At 36.7% G+C, this 19097-nt stretch overlaps 1 protein-coding gene across 2 annotated transcripts in view; it reads left to right on the plus strand.

Annotated features, from left to right (window-relative positions):
• The first annotated feature begins 16593 nt into the window (after nt 1-16593).
• The window catches only part of sh3pxd2b (SH3 and PX domains 2B), a 41308-nt gene continuing 38804 nt past the window's right edge, over nt 16594-19097 (plus strand). Inside the window, exon 1 of one of the 2 annotated variants that reach the window (XM_024263192.2) lies at nt 16594-17685. In XM_024263192.2, the coding sequence (XP_024118960.1) occupies nt 17614-17685 (72 nt within the window). In that variant the 5' untranslated portion in view covers nt 16594-17613. The remainder of the gene's footprint in view (nt 17686-19097) is intronic. The other variant, XM_024263201.2, reaches the window with a different exon arrangement.

Genomic DNA, 19097 nt, shown 5'->3' on the forward strand with positions numbered 1-19097 from the left:
GCTTTTTAGACTATTTTTGCATTTATTACGATTTTTTTCAGGCTATTTTGGAGTTTAGCTAATATTTTAGCAACATGCTAACTGTTTTGGCTAATTTATGATTTTTTCTGTTTTGTAGGCTAATTTGGAGTTTAGCTAATATTTCAGGTACATTCTAAATGTTTTGCCTAACTAGGCTTTTCCATTTTTCCTACACTAACTTGGCTTTTAACTAACACTTTAGCTGGCTATAAGCTGCAGCATTTTCAGCTGTTAGCTTCAGCGTTTTTAGTTATCAACTTCAGGATTTTTCATTTATCAACTTCAGGATTTTTCATTTATCAACTTCAGCGTTTTTAGCTATCAATTTTCAGTGATTTTGGCTACCAATTTCAGTGTTCTCAGCTATCAGCACTAGCATCTTCAGAGGCCAGATTCATGTTACAGCATTCACACTAGCATTATCGCAGGTAATGCTATATATCTAGTTTTGAGTTAGTTTAAAACTAATGATGGTTAAGATGTGTGCTTTACATCCGGTTTGTGCATGACCGGATTAGACGACTAATCGGAAAGAATAATAGGTGATTAGTCAAATAATTGCTTGTGGCAGCACTACTAAATATTGCCAATCTTCCCCTTTTTCTGCCTCCTGAAGCTTCCTGTTTTCACTGGTTTCCCACAAGCTTTAAGGCTTGGCTGGAAAGTTGGTCACAATGAAACAGGGCTATATGCAGGTAGACTGTTATTGCTATAGATTTAGGGCTATGTAAAGCATTTTTCTGTGTGCTGTGCTGTAGAGTTAGATGAGTTGTTCCTTTGAGAGCCCCTTTAATTCATTAAGACTGAATGATTTCCTGTCTGGCTTACTCATAATGTCTTTGGCTATTTTTATCCCCACGAAAAGGGCAACGTTTGAGGGTCTGACCTATCCGTTTGCTGTGGTTTCACCCTGTGCCATCAATAAAGCCATTTACCAAAACATTGTTCATTGGATCAATGTGAAGATTACAAATGGTTTAAATGCTGGTAGGAATTTGCTGGTGGAACATCTCTCAGCTGTCCATCTTTTAATCCAGGCGGAAGAGCTACAGTCCAATGATATAAAGCCAGAAAAACTGGACTAGAGCCAATTTGATTGAGATGATTCAAAAGGCAGTTTGGATTGTTATTGGTTTTTAAATGAAATTTGGAAGAAGAAAAGAGAAAGTATGAAAAATTAAACCCCTATTTGATCTTCCGGGAGCCCTGACTGTTATGAGACCGTTCAGTGTATCTATTTCCTGAAAGAAACATGCATTAGTGGAGATGGTTCTTAAAATAAGTGCATTTTCTGGTAAAAGAACCAAATATGGCATAGATATACCTTAGGATCTGCTCTTTAAAAAAATGTTTGCCACAAGAAAATTCAAGATTTTAAAAATATATCTAGTATATGTATAATACAGATATGACAGTATTCTGTAGGTATCCTTCCAATGTAAACCCTGCATTTTGTACAAGAACAGCCTATATTGTTGAGACTGGACCAAATTTCCCAGAAGTATTTGCGAACATTTGTGAATATAGGCCACAATGCATTTCGGTCGAACAACTTTTGTGAAATTTTATTATTTTAACAAATCATTCAAAGTTGTATCATCAGAACACAGTGGAATCATGAACAGACATCATAAAATGTTCTTATTGATCCAATTTTCACTTTGTGAAATCGGTGATGTAATTTCTAGCGTTTAGCAAAGCGAAAGTAAAGTAATGACCGTGTTGTCTGAATTGCTTTTTAAAATCCAGGGCATTAGTTTTTAGTAGTTAGGGATTAGGCTGGGAATTCAGACATAGCCATTGAATATTTTTGTAACAACTGAGTGTATGGCAGCCATTTTGGATTGATCTTGAGGCTAACATGCTTTTGTGAAAGAAGGTATATCCATGGCAAATTTGGTGTTTGTACCACAAAATGTATAATTTGTCTGACATATCAACCTAACCGGCTTCGCTGTCTGTATATTTTTCTCAAGTAAAGGAATTTGCAGTCTTCACCAAAGACACCATAGAAGCGGGTCTGCTTCTCTTTTCCTTGATGTCACCCCTCGCATTTACGTTGATATGCAATTCTTTGAATTGAACTGTTCATTTTCATTTGCGACCTAAAATTATCTTTTTTAATATGTATGTTCAAGAAATTGTGATGTTTCTACAAAAAGAAATTCAGGAATTTTTTGTAGAAGATAAATATATTAATTATGGACATCATTTTGTTAAAGACCTACTCCGATCATCTTTTGAGCTATTGTAAAAGTACATTGTTTCTGCAGCGGAGCAGTGGTTCATTAGAAATTTGCCTCTGAGTTGGAGGCGGAACCATTGTCAAGCCCGCCCCTCTTCCCCTCCCCATTGTAGAGTGGAGTGGAGCAGGGGGCTAGTGGCCCAAATTTCACAAATGTACTCTTTTTCTAACTTTACATTTTTGTCTCCCCTTTATTCACAACAATTTGAATAAATAAATTAGTTTTTGAGCTTAATTTTCTCTCTGTATGTCCTCCATCATCAGAGAAAAACAAAACTATGCCAATTGGTGTTGTAAGCTTTATGTTCCATGACTGCCTGTCTTGACTTAGAGTTATAGTTAATCATTTTTTTTCTTTCATGAAAACATTCTGATCAAAAGTGAGTGCTATAAACAAAACCAGATTTTGAAATGGTTTCCTCAATGGAGATACTGATTTCTTCTTTCCTCTGCCTGCTAGATAGGTGAATTATAGGGACTTCTTTTTAATTGTGTGTAGGATCAACAAAGCTGTGTTAAAGGAGTTTTATCTTGGAATTGTGAAAAGGTAATTATAGATAATGTGGGTGTAATTAGGTACTTCTTCATGAACAGACTTTAAATGAGACGTTGCATAGATGAGAAGGAGATAGATTGGAGCTCACTTGTAATGCATTGGCCTCACTTACCAAAGTCGATTTCTTCAATGTGTGACTGTGGCAACAATATCGGGAGGGAAAATTGGGGACATTTGTTTTGTTTGCTTGTCAATGCAGCCTCACGGTGCAGACTAATCAATTTGTGCTCACCACATTTAAAGCCGACAATTCATCTTGTGATGAACGGGATGTCTGCATGCCAAGTTTTATTTGGATGCATAAGAACTGAGGTTTATGAGTTTTTTTGGTGACAGATGTTCTTGTTTTCTCTGCGAAAGAACACATTTCAGTTTAAAGAAAAGTTGCTTCTTATTCTAGCTGCTAATGTGATGCTGATTAGATCCATCACATTTATCCTCCAGTGTTTTTTTAGTAGTGACTTTACTTTTTGTCCTTCTTCATCTTCCCTTCTCCCTCCTCATCAAAGCCCTGGGACGGACTTTAGCCACCCTCCTTGTTGAGTTTGATTTCCCTACTCTCCTCTGGGCTGATCTATCAGTCATGAAGCCTCGCCTTGATCCGTACATGATTGGGTCTGACACACAAGACGTTCGTCGTCTTGGTCCATCACATTCACCACTCTTTCTATGTCCATTCATGCATAGTTCAAAGGCTTTCATCTTTAAAGTTTAAGCTCTCCCGGTCTCTCTATCTCTCTCCAGTGAACCAGTTTCACTTTGTCATCTATGACTTCCTGTTTTTCCTCTCCTTATCTGTAAACTGTGTCATAGCAGCTATGACAAGTCACATGAAGTAAACGTGACAGCTTAAAGCTTCAAAGAAGTTACCTGTTGATTAAAACAGCATATGGGAAAATATGGTTTCAAGAGGGTAAAAAACTGCAAGATTTTAAATGCAGATGCGTATTGTAGTGATATATATATATATAAATATATGTGTGTGTCTTTGCAATAACAGTGCAACCCATCTGATGCTGCTGGGATGAAAGATTTCGGTTAGACTCAGTGATCTTTGGCCGCCTGCTGCTTGGCTCGGCTTTTAACTTGTTCTGCAACTTCCTGGGAATCCTCCAGCGAGTTGAGGAACACGGACTGACATTTGTATAAGTTAAAGGATATTCTTGGCCTAAATGTTGTTTTGCTCCCTGCAGATGTATGGAAGGACGGAGACTTCTGGCCACTCTTCAGTCAGCCCTCTAATGCCCTTTGAAAGTCCTCCCTTTGGCACACATGAAAATCCTTTTAAATAGCGAGAATTCATATGTATTTGGTGCCCCCTATCTGCAGTTACAGACACTGCTAATTTTATCTTTAAAGCTTTAAAAGTTCACCACTGGTTGCTTTGTGATGCCTGATTAGAAAGTAGCTCAAGAAGTTTTACTTTTACCTCAAAAACAATTAAATGAAAGTTCACTCCTAAAATCCTAAAAATATATAATTAATGTAATTAATTATTCATCCCCCAGTCTTGGATTGAAGTGTGTTAATCCTCTGAAGGGAGGATGGTCCAGCTCTGTGCCTGGTTTCTGCAGACAGGGTGTCATTTGTTGCATGCCTGATGGTTTGCTAAAGGTAGAAAACGAGTCAAGAGAATTAGAATGTATTTCAGGTCTGAAGCAAGTGGTGCAGTGCTGCGACTCGTATCTCAGGGAAGGAGGGAGTAAAGGGGGGAGGGAGTGGAGGAGGAGAAGGGAGCTTTTGCAACGAACTGTTGCTAGGAAACACTTGTGGCATGTGTCTCTCTCCTTGAAACGCCAGAATTAACTGATAGAGAAATGGCTGACTGAAATGTCACCTCTATCTGCCAAGGAGTTTGAGGAGTGCAGTTCATGTTTCTGTTTAAGAAGCCATGTTTATCAAAGGGTTCACCAGGCCTTTTTTGTGATGGAGCAGGAAGTGTTTAAGATGTAGACAGTGCCTGCTTCCCTCACATCTTCTGGTTCCTTTTCTTTGCTTTACTTCCCCCTATAGTCACACTTGTTCTATTAGTTAGTCCAACCTTAAGAGTCATCCTGTTCTTTTGCTTTTTATTAGTCTACTTTGCTTCCTAATTTCCTCTCTTTCAAATTCCAACGGACTAACAATGCAATCTTCCGCTCTGAGATTTTAATTATCAAAGCTGTCTGAGAAAAATCAAAGGCTCTGCTCTGGCTGCTGCTGAATCCATTTTCTACAATGAAAACATATTGTAATTCAAAGAGAGTATGCAGCTTTAAATTCAATCAAAATTCCAATTTTCCACTTATATCCTCTACAACAAAACCCTATTCCTCTTTACTTCTTAAACACTTCTTCGTGATCTCATGGGCTATCCTGTGCAAAAGAATGGCCTCACTATAAGCACATAATGGAGTTTTTGAGAAAGGTTTTTACTTCCAGCATCTCAGCTCAGACTTGCATGACATTGTTCAAGCTTTAACATCCCAACACATTAAAGACCCACTCCGATGAAAATCATGTTTTTGGTGTTTTTAACATCCTCTTGTGCCATATTTCTGATGGTGGAGGACAAATGTCAAGAAAATTTAGCTCAAAATTAAACCTCTGACTATTTTTTCTTCTGTTTTTTAATGATTCAAGACCAGACAAAAAAAAGAAATAGAATGCTGTTTGAAAAGGTGTGTATTTATGAGGTAAAAATTGAGCTCTGCTCCATTCTGATGACCATCTGGCCAAGGTGGATAACTCCAATATTGGTAGCCATTTTTGGTGCACCAGTAACTAGCAGGAGAGAGAGTAAACAGAGCTCTAAGCAACTGGTCTCTCCCAAAACTCAAAGGCGACTTTCTAATAAACTACTGCCGCTCTGCAGAAACTATGTCCTTCGATGGGTGAAAACAAAAGTTTTGTTTTTTTTTCATTTTAGCTAAAAAAAAATTGCATAGTAATGACAAAAAAAAAAAAAAAACCATGGGGGACATTTTAACAATAAATCAAAAGACGATTGGAGCTGAACTTTAAGACCTTTACCATCATCTGGTTTACTTAAGAACTTTTTCTGCTGATAGCTTTTATGTGGTTTCTCAATCCTTTTGTCAGGGGCACAGATGTGTACATTAAGCAAATAAATAAACAGAAGTTAGCCACTGCTTGTAGCAACACGACAAAAGAACTGCCTAGAGCACATGTCTCAAAGTCAAGGTCCGGGGGCCGGATCTGGCCCACCAGATCATTTCATATTATTGCTATTAATAATGTTATCTTGCATATTGAAGAAACACTACAATTATGGAGACTTAGAGATCAGTTGTAATGATCTATGGCCTATCTTTCTCTTTGGAACACACAGAATTTGACATCACAGTGGTGTCATCATCCTCTCACTCATGGTGCAGAAATAAATAAACTTAAACAGATGAAATATCTAAGGGCAAAACGGTAAACAGCCAGACAACAAAACACATAGCAAAGAAAACAGAATGATTTGGTTTGTTTTTACTAAAAATCCAAATTCTATTTTTCTATCCAGTCGTTATTATATATTTTTATTTAAAAGTTACATTTTTAAAGTTTTACACTCATAAAAATGTAGTTTTGGTGTCTTCAATAATGTTTATCTTGCTTGGCTAGTGACCCAAGGTGTGTTTTGGGAGTTTGACACCCCTGGTCTAGAGTGACAAAAAGTGTCCCAGATAAATAAATAAATGAAAAATAATGTTTTTCTTTCATGAAAGAAAATGTCCAGCAAAAGGCAGTGAACACAAACTCCAGCAAACTCCTAAATTAAACTCTTAATCCACTTGCTTTATGCCTTTCGCACTTGTAGGCAAAGCGAATAACTCCTATTGATTCACTTCCACTGCTTTGTGTGAAACCTTAAAGATAATTATCTCATAACAAACACCGCGCTCGTGTCGAATATGGTGACTCCTCTTTTTTTTCCCCTCTTTTTTCCGCTGTTGTCTCATTAAGCTTGACACAACGTTCCTATGCCTGCTGACTGCACTGCACATACTAATGAGTGTATGTGGCGGGGGGTGTAATTGGAGCCGTGGGCTCAGCTCTTACTGCATGTTCACTGCAGCTGTGCGTACCATGATATGAGGCGCCGTTATCCCACCGCAGGGTAGATGGTGGAGCAAAAACCTATAATATACATTCAGTGTCTATAGTGTAAATAATCACGGGTTTCTATCCTTTTTTTTGTACATTTTAAATTTCCTTTCTTTGCACCGTGATGTTTGCTCGTATTTCATCGTCACAATAACAGTCCTGTATAAAGTACATTAATGCTGCATTGTCAGACATTGATGAAAAATATTTTTTGGATTAAATATGATCTCTAAAACTAACAATGAGGTGAAACATTTTCGTTAATACTGAAACTTCCCTGTGTAACTTTCAGTAAAGCAGCACAGTGCCACTATGGTTTTCCTTTTCCAGCCCGTGAATGTGTGCTTTCAACAGGCTAGTATCAATATTGACTGTGGAAGGACATCCTGTGGCTTGGGCCTCAAGCTTCCACAGCAGACTGGCTTTCCAACAGCTTTTGCTTTGTATTTCTGCTTGCTGCGCCTCCAGTGGTACATAGGCTTTTCTCCGCGACTGTATGTACATGTCTATGTGAGTTGCATTCTACATGGAGAGGTCATTGCTATCCTTCACCAAACAACTGCCAGAGTGCAAGAAAAATGTTAATTATACTCCCTTTGTGAGGTATTGCATGTGTTATTCAAACCTAAATACCTGTTTGCTTGCTGCTAAACTGATTTTCACTTTAATAAATTACTTTTCATGATGTTTTTCGCCTTAAGCGCTGATCTGACCTTCAAATGATGAGAATTCTAATGAGCATCTGCCTCACTGCAATGCTTCTGAAAGGCTGTCTAAATATAAATAGTATTCTGTAATGCACCAACTGCAGAAGTTGCATGCATAAAGACATCTGCTAGGTACCTGGAGTATACATGAAAGTTGTCCCAACAGTGACAGAGACACATGCATGCACATGTTTACTCCCAGTCGTATCACAAATACAGATATATGCACACACAAACTATGATTTTCCATTCAGTTGTCTACACTAATAAGATTCTATTTCTGGCAACAATAAATGGAGTATAAATGTCTGCCTGCCCTTGTAAATTACTATGAACTGAACCCTATTAAGAGACTGTAAGCTCCTGTAAACACAAACCTTGGGGGGTTCAAACCCATTGCTGCAGAGACTGTGTGTTGGCACAAGTGGATGGCACATTTAAAGCATGAATGAGTGCTTAATGTGTTATTGTATTATTGAGTCTCACTAAAAAAAAAAAAAAAAAAAAGCTCAAGGCAGAAGTTGTCTCTGGGGGATTATTGAGTAGCATGAAGAAAAAAGATATTTTTCTTCCACACAGTGGACATAAGTGGATTTAATAGACCTATACTGGCTAATCTTTTATGACCATTAGTGTCCTTAATAACCTGATTTACAACAGCAATAGCTTTCACTACATTTGTCCACACAGTGATATTCCAATCTTATTCTTATTAGGAGACTGCTGCGCAAATGTACTCGTGTAATTGGCCAAGCCAGAATAGGATTGTATATGTTTTTTGGGTTACAGGATGTGATGTGCCTTTTTCTCAGAACACTCTAGGATGTATTGATGTTATTTGCAGTAATGTCTGTCGGGAGAGATTACCCAGCATCTGACAGAGTTTACTGGAAAAACCATCTCCGGTCTAATTTTAAATTTTAGAGCAAATATCTGACTGTCCCAGGTCATCTCGCATCTCAGAGCGGGAGAGATTCCAGGTGGATCGACCATGATCCTGTTCTTGGCCGTGGACCTCACCTCAGGCTCGTCTTGGCTGTGGACCTCATCCCCAGCTGTTCCCAGTTCTATCTGGATGAGCACTATTCAAACATGCAATTGTAGAGTTAGATAAGCCAATTCTTCTTCAACAGTTGTGGTATGTCGGCTGTCCGTCCTGGAAGAGGATCCCTCCTTCATGTGGGCATCCCTCAGGTTTGTTCTTTTTTTTTCTGGACTTAAATTAGTTTAGGATTTTTACACTTACAGAAAAGGGGGGGTCCAAGGGCAGGGATAACCAGTTTTGTTTAGTATAGCAACCAGTTTAACAATCTCTATTTCATTTACAAATTTTACAGTATGTGAACTGTATCAGATTAATATAAATATATTCAAAACACATAGTAGATTGTTTATGTAATTCTAAACAAAAGTGTCTTTTTTAAACCGTGTAAACTCAACATTGAACTGAATTGAGTGGATCTAAAGAATTAAAAAAAGTTTTATGAACTTGTGTTTCTACTAGAGGTAAAACTTCATTCATAATACATATTTTCAAGAAGAATGGTGTGAATTTACAGTCTCAGCACCAAATCCTATATACTGTATAGGCTATCTAAAGGAATTTGACAGATAAAGACAAGTTAGATAACTTCTTATTTTATTAAATATAAAGAGTTATGTTCTGTTTGTGCAATTTTTATTCAAACAGTTTGAAAAGGTGGATTTAAAATCTCACATCTGAAGAAGCAAAAATCCAAAGTCAAAGGTAAGCCAATATCAGTGTCTAAAAAGTTGGATTCAGCCCTTAAGACTAGAAAGTCTTCTCTCCTTTATGATCACACATCTTTCACACTCCTAATTCTCTCTGTGCCTTTCATCTCTGGCTAAGATGAGCTGTTGGGTTCAGGAAAATGACATGAAGGAAAGTGAAGAATTTCTCAGCTCTGGCAGGAACACAGACAGTAACATGACAATGAAGAGAAATTACATGGCTCCTGATGACAGAAAACCCAAGCCAGTGAATGTAAGAAAGACGACAAGTGGAGGAGTTTGCATTGGACCACCAAGTGACAGTCAGTTGCACCTGAAAAGGGGCTGTCTGCTTGCTGATACCCTTAGGACAAGTGTTTAGGGGTCAGGATGCGTCAGTGTTGAACACAAGGCAACAAGACTGCATTAGATGAATTAACCCACTTTTTTTTTAAAGCTATCATATGCAGCCACCAAAGAAACGTCTTTAAACCAACTACCTGAAATGCACCGCTGGTCTTTGCCAAGTCCAGATGAAAAGGTTGTTTTTTTTTTTTGCTGCATTTGCTTTTTCCTTCTCATGAAAATCTTATTGTGAATGTGCGGCTGTATCAGAGTCTGACACACCACTAACAGGGAAGACATAAGAAAAACGGCGTTTGAAAAGGGCCTTTCTGCTGTAATCTGTCTCATTTCCACATGAATAGAACATGAGGTGACTCACTCACTGGATGCTAAAACATGCTTTTAAAAATATCCTCCCTACACACGGCCTTTTCAAAACTCTATGACACATCTTTTAATGTGCTGTATTTGTGCAAAAATAAATGTTAACACTGTTCTCTTCTCTTTAGCGAGAGTGTGGTTGTATACTTTGTGCTGGCCACCTCAACAACAGACTGAGGGCTTGTGATTCAGCCGGCTTCAAAGCTTTGAACTTAAAACAGTGATTCCTCATGGTTTTGTTGAAGCTTAAGTCTTAAGTTTTGCAACAAGACTATATCATAGGGTGACTGCTAATTACATTAAATTTCTCATTTACTGTCTTATTGCTTCATACTTTACCTTGGTTTAAACCAGTGGTCCCCAACCTTTTTCAGGCCAAAAATCAGCTTAAATTAGATTTTCACTGACCGGTCTGAACCGGGCTGGAACTGAGATTTTTAAGCTTCTGGTTTCTAAAAATCTATTTTCAAAATAAAATACTCCAACAAAAAATTTGCTTTAAAAAGTCTAAAAATATCAGCAGTTTTCTTTCTTTTTTTTTTTTTTTAACAGATCATAAAGATTCAATAAAATAAAGTTAGTTTGTAGAAGTCATTTCTAAATATTGAAGTTTTGCATCATTTGGTCAAGATAAATGTTATTACAAATTATCCTTTTATTAGAATGAACCAAGACAAATTAAATTTGTTATAAAGAAACTGAATTTGACATCAAAAGTATGTTATGTGTTCTGCTTATAGCTGTTTTACCATTAAATATAGTTTCAAGTTTTACATGGTCTTAAAGGATCAAATGTTTGTGTCCTAGTACAGGGGTTTGAACCTGCAACTCCAGAACCACATGGGGCTCTAACTCCTCAATTGTGGCTCTCTGGTTAAAGAATACAATATTTTTCATTTGAAAAAGTAACATTTTACGTTTAACTTATTGGTTTATTAAGCAATATATATATATATATATATATATAAAAGTCAAACGTTTCAACTCCTTCGCAACCAGTTGAAGGACAGTGTGTATCACTCTACCAGAATTCTGACTACAGTACCCATAATGCCCCAACAATCCAAGCAGTTCATAGTCTACCAAAACAAACATTTTGACAGATGTTTGAGTGCTTTTTACCACAGAAAATCTATTTGAGGTCATTACACACAACCAGAATTTGAGACGCATTTTTCTATTTTTGAATGAAAAAAAATTAAGGATTTTAATTATGTTTAAGGGTCACTTCATTGGATCTAGTTGATTCTTCCTTTTTATTTAGACTTAGGAATTTATGGTTGAGATGCATCACAAACTGTGGTTTTGTGTATGTTTATTTGTCATCACTACAGACATTTCACTACCTACTACATTTCCTGCATTGAGATAGTTTTTTGCAGTACAGGATGTATTTTATTTTGAAAAGAAGTCATGAAGATATTTCAAGAATTAGAAACAAATTCATATTTCAAAAAAAGAAACAAAGTGAAAATGACCTGTTTTATTCATGCTTTAAAAAACATTAATTTGTATTTATCATTATAGTAACAATACTATAAATACAAATCAGTGTTTTTTTTTCTAAGACTTTGTAGTTCCTAATGGGATGTTGTCAGTAAATCCTCCAAAAATGGCTCTTTATGTCAGGGACGGTGGATGAAGGACCCAAATGCAGGAGACCAGATTTGTAGGCAAAAACAAACATTTACTAAATAAACTTTAACATGACAAAACCAGGAGAACAAACCAGTACCGTGACATGACAGAGCAGATGACCTGACAATGAGAAACTGAAAACCTTAAATACACTGAGGTAGATTAACTAAATGAAAACAGCTGTGGATGATTAACCTGAACATGGTGAGACTAACGGGGATAACAGAACAGGACAAAACTGAAACACTGGATCATGACACTTTAATTTGAAAGTTGCAGACCCCAGCCCTAGTATGACTGTCTAAACTCTGTTAACTTAGCATCAGATAATTGGTTATAGATAATAAATTGGCCATTAAACTGTACAGTGTCATACATTTTCAGGTTTTTTTAAACAAAGTGGAGTAAAAATGGGACAAAAAAAATCTAAAATTGAGAGATTTTTTTTTTCAAGATAATTGCTATTGTTGTTTGTGACTCATTTGCTTTGTTTTCTAGATAATATAATGCGTGAGTGTTATAATAGATAATATGAAAAAAGTTGGCCTAATTCATCAGTGGAACTTTTTCCCATAGGTTTGCATATCTTTCTTCTGTCGTGGCCCTGATAGAGGCCAGGTTATAATGATGGACACTTTATAAAGGAACAAAAAATAGAATTTTAGAAGACTATGTGTGTCGAGGTAAGCTGGGACTCCAATGAACTCCTGGCTACGCCTTCCACTGAGACCCATTTTTATCTGAAACCCCATCAAAGGCTGCTGACGAGTAATGACCCTCACTTTTGGGCCATCAGTACAGAACAAAGAGCTAAAAATGGCTGTGTAATATAAATTTGTGCTTGTGCCGATGCTCGACAGGGTGGATGTGTTTTGAGAGCATCCTGAGCTGATAAGGCGCTGAAATGATAAGTAAACATCATTAGTCTTTATTCTGCTTATAGCCCTAATTGAACTGTATTATCTGAAGAACTCATGTTCTGTCAGCTCCTTTCATCTGCGGGTAAGGCACAGACATGATTAGACATCACAGAGACACATTACCTCAGCATGACACCCACATTAATGCTGAGACACCGATCATTAGGTGTCTGTTAGATTTAATGATGGTTGTAGCTTGTAGCCTACTTTTAGGTTGTTTGCTCTTAGCAGCTCGGTGGTTTTGTTTTTAAAGGAGTGAAGAGAAAAGGACAACATTATGAGTTTAGGATATTTAGATCCATTTGAGTTTATAAAGACCTCTTAAAAGGATTTTTCCACACATTCCTTATATTTAGATAACCAAAAAATTTAATACGAAATGGTGTTTTGACATTTAACACCCTACAAACAGGAAGTTTGGCATATTCTTTGTTGTAAATTTTATCTTAAGAAGCCTCACCTGAATCTTTTCTATCTTGAATGACTTCTTTAAGATCCTGCCACAGCATTTCAATATGTTTGAAGTCTGGACTTCCCAATAAATCAATTAAGAATCATACAAGGTTGAACTAAATGTTTTGGAATATTTTTTTTTTTTGTTTTCTTATGGTATAAAGTAACCAATGGCCAGACATTCTTCTACTGAATGTGTCAAAGTCAAGTCCTGGGGGCCGGATCCGGATCATTTTATTTTATTGCTATTTATAGCCTGATGCTATCTTGCGCTATTTCTAACTTGTATAATTTTGACAAAAAATATTTTTTGGGAGAGTAAAATATTGAAAGTAATTTAAAGTTTAAGTTGATTTATTCTGGAATAATATTCTTGCCTTTTTGTTAATCATATTTATGTTAAAAAGTTACGGTTTTAAAGTTTTAAAAATTGGCATTCTGATAGCTTTTTGGACTATTTTGGCATTTACTAAGAATTGTTTTAGGCCATTTTGGAGTTTAGCTATTTGTTCAGCTACACGCTAGCTGTTTTGGCTAATTTAGACTTTTTTCCGTTTTTTAAGCCATTTTGAAATTTAGCATTTTTTCAGCTATATGCTAACTGTTTTGGCTAACCTAGATTTTTTTTTTTTACGTTTTTTTTTTTTAGCTAATTTGCCATTTAGCTGATATTTTAGCTGGGTATCAACTTCCGTGTTTTGAGCTATTAGCTTGAGTGATTTCAGCTAGCATCTTCAGGAGCCAAATTCAGCTTACCGCATTTATACTAGCATTATCAGCAGGTAATGCTCTATATCTAGTTCACAATTATGTTTTAAAAGTTACGGTTTTAAAGTTGAAAAAATTTAGTTTTAGATTGTTCAATAAATGTTTATTCTGCTCGGCCCACAACCTAAGGTGTGTTTTGAATTTTTGGCCCCTTGTGCGATTGAGTTTGACACTTCTTTTCTGGGATATTCTGGTGGGAGCAGGCTTCATAGTTCTAACACTTATGACAAGTTATTTAGGTACTAAAATTGTAAAACAGGCCACAGTATCACATAACTTCCAACCATGACTGTTAGTGTGACAATGTTTTTATAAAACACTGCTTTGGTTTAACAGAGAGCTTCTGCAGGTTCTGATAATGGATGGATTCACATCAGACAAAAAAGTATACACACGTTCCTTAATTTTTTTTTTCTTTCAGAATTCTTGTTGTTCTGACTTGTTTGACCTTCTAGATGACTTGTTATATCCCCTTAGAGTCATTTTGGTCAGTGGGTCATTTCTGTAAATATTCACCGCTGTTTTCCCCATCTGTCGATAATCCCGGTCAGAAGGATGTGCAAAAATCTTGAGGGCTTGGAGATGACCTTTTATCCCACCCCCATCGTTTGAAGTCTTTTGTTTCTCCTCTGATTTTGAATTTTAATAGCTTAATGCTGCTTTTGGAGATCTGTTAGTGTGCTTTTTTTTTTAGATAGATTCTATTGATGAGAAAAGTCAGGTTCTATGAATTTTGTGACTAGAGACACAAAAATAAGTTTTCAAAAAAATGATAATTAGATTGTGTTAAAGATTTGTTAGGGAGGGGTAATTACTTTTTGAAAAAATTATTTATTACTGTGTTTGATGGGGAAACAGTATCTCTTATCTTTACAAAAAAACACATGTTTTTTTTTTGTTTGTTTGTTTTAAACAACCTTTTATATCAATTTTATATCTTTATACCAAGGATTCCTTCTGCTGTGGACAAATATGTTTTAAGAAATTAAAACGATTATCTTTAGATGTGTTCAGGCTACGAAATTTAAAGCAAGACAACAGAAAACACATATTAAACACATTTTTGTTGACCTATTTCTTAGACTTGTGAAGTGAATTAGTTCTCAGTCACTATAAACTTTTTTAAATATAACTTTACCTTTTTATCTAGACCTCACCTAAAGTGATCTGGACAAGAAGACTTTTGCAAATAAATTACTGTTAATACTGTTTCATAATCATTTAATTCTGTAACCAAGCAGTAATTAATTTTTCTTTCTGCCTACTTCTATGTCATACAACACAAAATCAGAATGTGACATGTTTTACTAGTAGCAATTTTCTTTACTACATCTATTGAAAGTAGAAGTTTCGTTATTTAGCCTCCGGGAAGAACTGCCACATGTACAGTAATATTGTAATACAAGCAGCATACCAAAAGATGGTGCTAAGTTACAACAAATGTATCAATGCAAGATGATTCTCAAATAATTGTTGTCTCAAATCTGTCAACACACACTATTCCATTTGAAAGTTAAAAAAATATGAATCAATTAAAAAAATAAGAATCTTTTGAATAGAACAAACAATAGAAAAGAGGTGAAGAAGTTGGAATTGGTGGATAAAGGTGACTATTTTCTGACAAAATAGTGCCAGCAAGAATGAAAGAATGAACGAACAGTCGTATGATCAATGATGTTTTGCGATTTAGAGACAAGGTCACTGATAAAAACCTGGAAACTGAGCTGGATGCAGAAAAGCTGAAGATGAGGTTCTCTTTTGGTGATAAAGTCAGAGACAGTAGACCGAGACGGTTAAGACATGTTTGGAAGAAGGGCAGCGACTATATTTGGTAAAAGGATGCTGATGTTAGAGCTGACAGGAAGGAGGCATAGAGGAAAACCAAAGAGGAGGTTCATTGATGTAATAAGGGATGGTTGATGTGAGTGAGGAAAATTCCCAGGGTAGGGATGAATGGAACCGTCCTACACAACTCAGCCACAATCAAACGTATGTTTGTGTGCAAAATATGTTTGTATAACTAAGTATTGAATTAAGATCTAATAATCAGTTTTCAGAGAAAGAAAACCAAAAACACTTTTAGAAGTCCTGGACTTTTGACCCCCATGCTGATGGTTGATAGGCTACTATGTACTTTTTTTTTTCTTTTTTAGGAAATAAGTCGTGTTTATTTATTTTTTTTTCCATATTTTTTGCTGCTGGTGTGACTTTAACCCAGGTGTGACTTATATGTGTTTTTTTCATATATAAATAGGCTAATGTCTGTAATTGTCCCACTACTAACCACTAGAGGGCAGTGTAGATGTATGCATCAGTATTTGATACTGACAGCAAAGCAGAAGAACAAGAAGCCTTCGCGGAGTTGTTCAAAAGTGAAACAAACAATGAATGGATTTAGTGATTTGTAATAAAATAAAGAGTTAAGTTAGCATTTTTTTGTACGCTATGATTCTCCGAATGGCTGTTCATATGTTGCACTAATATTTTAAACACTTAATTCCTTCTAGGTTTCATGAAGCTAAATAAACATAAATGGGTTAGGTAGTGAAGCATGCAAATATTCAGTCTCTTTTTGTTATCTCTTCTTATATTTGGTCTCGTTTTTAATAAATTTCTTACAAAAGTGCGACTTAGGCCCAATGCAATTTTTTTCCCTGTCCCTTCCCATTCATTTAGCCCTCCAAACGGAGAGTTATGAAAAAATAGTGTCTCATATTTTGTACGTCACTTTTTTCACCATTAATAGCTGGTCCGCTAGCGTTAGCACAGAGCTTCCAATGGTTGAATATGCACAACAACAGTGGTTTTATTACTTTAAAAAGTCATACTATAACAAAAAGTCATTACTTATATTTAAATGTAAACATCTGTCCTTCAGCCGCACCCACATGAAGAAAGGCGCAAGGTTTACCCTCGTGACGGAGGACTTATTATTCCTCCACTTGGAGGGTGAAATTTAAAAAAAAATATTCCGGACACAACTTGCACTAAAACTGCCCCTTCAAATGGAGGGAAAGGGAGAAAAGAAGAATACGGCTTGGCCAAAGAGTTTAGTTAGCATGTTTTTACGCTGAATATTGCGTTTCATATGTTGCGCTAATGTACTAAACACTTATTCAATTCCTTTTAGATTTCATGAAGCTAAATAAACATAAATGTGTAGCATACATAGGCCTATATTCAGTCTGTTATCTGGTCTATTTTTTAATAAATTTCTCCCAAAAGTGCAACTTTTACTTCGGGTGTGACTAATATAGGATTTTTTTGTTTTATATTTTTATTTGTATCTGTATTTCTTAGGGTATAAATGGATTTAGATAGAGTTCCAGAGTTGATGGATTTCTTTTTTGCATGTAGTCATTGTCAGTTCTCCATAGCCCTCAGCTCCCAGCAGCCTGTGGTTCTCTGACGCGGGAGGGTTGGTCCGTGGTGTTTTCCAGCTGCTCGAATGGGAGTGGGCGAGCTGGGATAGGCTGGGAGTTTGGTCGGAGCCGTCAGCGGGTCTGCACAAGGCAAAAGAAAGTGGAAAAGGACCGACTGATAGATAGCTAACTTCTGAGGCTCTGAGAGGTGGCACGGGAAAGAAACGCAACAGATTAGCGGATATTTGAACGGGAGAGCTTTTGGGTTCGAGCGGCGCGTGTGTGAAGAGAACGTCCTTAGAAAACTTTTCTTTTTCCAGACGGGTTTGTTCGGTCTTCAAAGCCCTCAGAGGACTCTGTCTTTTTGCCGTAACCCCGTAGAGAGGACATCATGCCGCGGCGAACCGTGCAAGAGGTGACCGTGCAGGATGTGCAGAAACGAAGGACTCCCAACAAACACTACGTAAGCCCTTAAAGATCGATCCCAGCATGGCTTTACAGCCCTTTGTCGAGCAGAGCGAGCTTATTCTGTGCTTCTACTCCTTTTTCCCCTTGTTGGGAAAGTAAAAACAAAGAGAGTGTCAAGTTACAGTTTACTCAGCCAGCCTTAATGGACCAAAAGGCTTCTTTCTACAGGACTGGGGTTTCCAAAATCGTGGCTGTTTGGTAGCTTTTAGAAACGTGTGTTTAAAAGTGATTAAACACTGCTGGTGGCGTAACAGATTCCGGCAAATAGATTCTATAAACCACATGTGTCAAAGTCATGGCCCGGGGGCCGGATCCGGCCCGCTGGGTGATTAGATCCGGCCTGCAGGATTATTTTATGTTTTTGTTATTAACAGCTCAATGTTATCTTGCGCTGGTAATATATTGCATCAAATTCTTATTCCCAAGTCGTCTAATTTTGACGTGTGGTCAAGGACCCTCCGGGTCAAAAGTGTATGTTGTGGGACTCCATACATTTTTTTAAATTTTATTTTATTTTGTTGACATGCTGGCTGTTCCAATTAAATTAGGGGTCACCAACCTCAGGGACATGGACCGCACCCAGGGTCATTACTGGGTTAGTACCAGTTTTGGACGTGGACCAGGCTAGGGTACCAGTACCGGCGGCATCTCAAGGTTTGGTCCACGTTAAAAAGTTTTAAAAATTTCGTTTTAGTGTGTTCAATGAATGTTTACCCCTGGTGTGTCAAACTCAATTTATTGAACACACTAAAACAAATTTTGTAAAACTTTAAAGACTTCACTTTTTTAAATTACTATAAATAAAAACAGGAAGGAATATTATTCCAGAATAAATCAACTTAAACCTTAAATGACTTCAAGTATTTTACTCTCTGCAAAAATATATTTTGTCAAAATTAAAAAAGTTAGAAGTAAGTGCTAGATAACATTGGGCTATTAATATCAATAATATAAAATGATCTGAAGGGCCAAATATAATTACCCAGCGGGCTGGATCCGGCCACCGGGCCTTGACTTTGAAACGTGGTTTATCTTGTTCGGCCCACGACCTAAGATGTGTTTTGGATTTTGGCCACCTGTGCTATTGAGTTTGAGATCCCTGCTATAAACCTAGTGAAGAGGGACACTAGCCATTGATGGGTAGTATTGTTGTGCTCATGATGTTCAGGCTTGAATTTAACAATAAGTTAAATGGTGAGGTTTTAACCATCCTTCTCTTGTTTTTGGTACCATCTGGAGCCTTTACAGAGTCATGTGACCTACAATCCTCCCTGTATCATATGTACATATTGCCAAAATAACTTTTGGAGCTTCCTTAGTACTGATGAATTTCATCAAAAATCTTTATTCCATTTCTGTCTTTTTATTTCTTGACTTGTGTCACATCCTTTTTTTTTTTTTTTTTTT

Source organism: Oryzias melastigma, linkage group LG14 (assembly GCF_002922805.2).
Source record: "Oryzias melastigma strain HK-1 linkage group LG14, ASM292280v2, whole genome shotgun sequence".
NCBI classification, from domain to species: domain Eukaryota; kingdom Metazoa; phylum Chordata; class Actinopteri; order Beloniformes; family Adrianichthyidae; genus Oryzias; species Oryzias melastigma.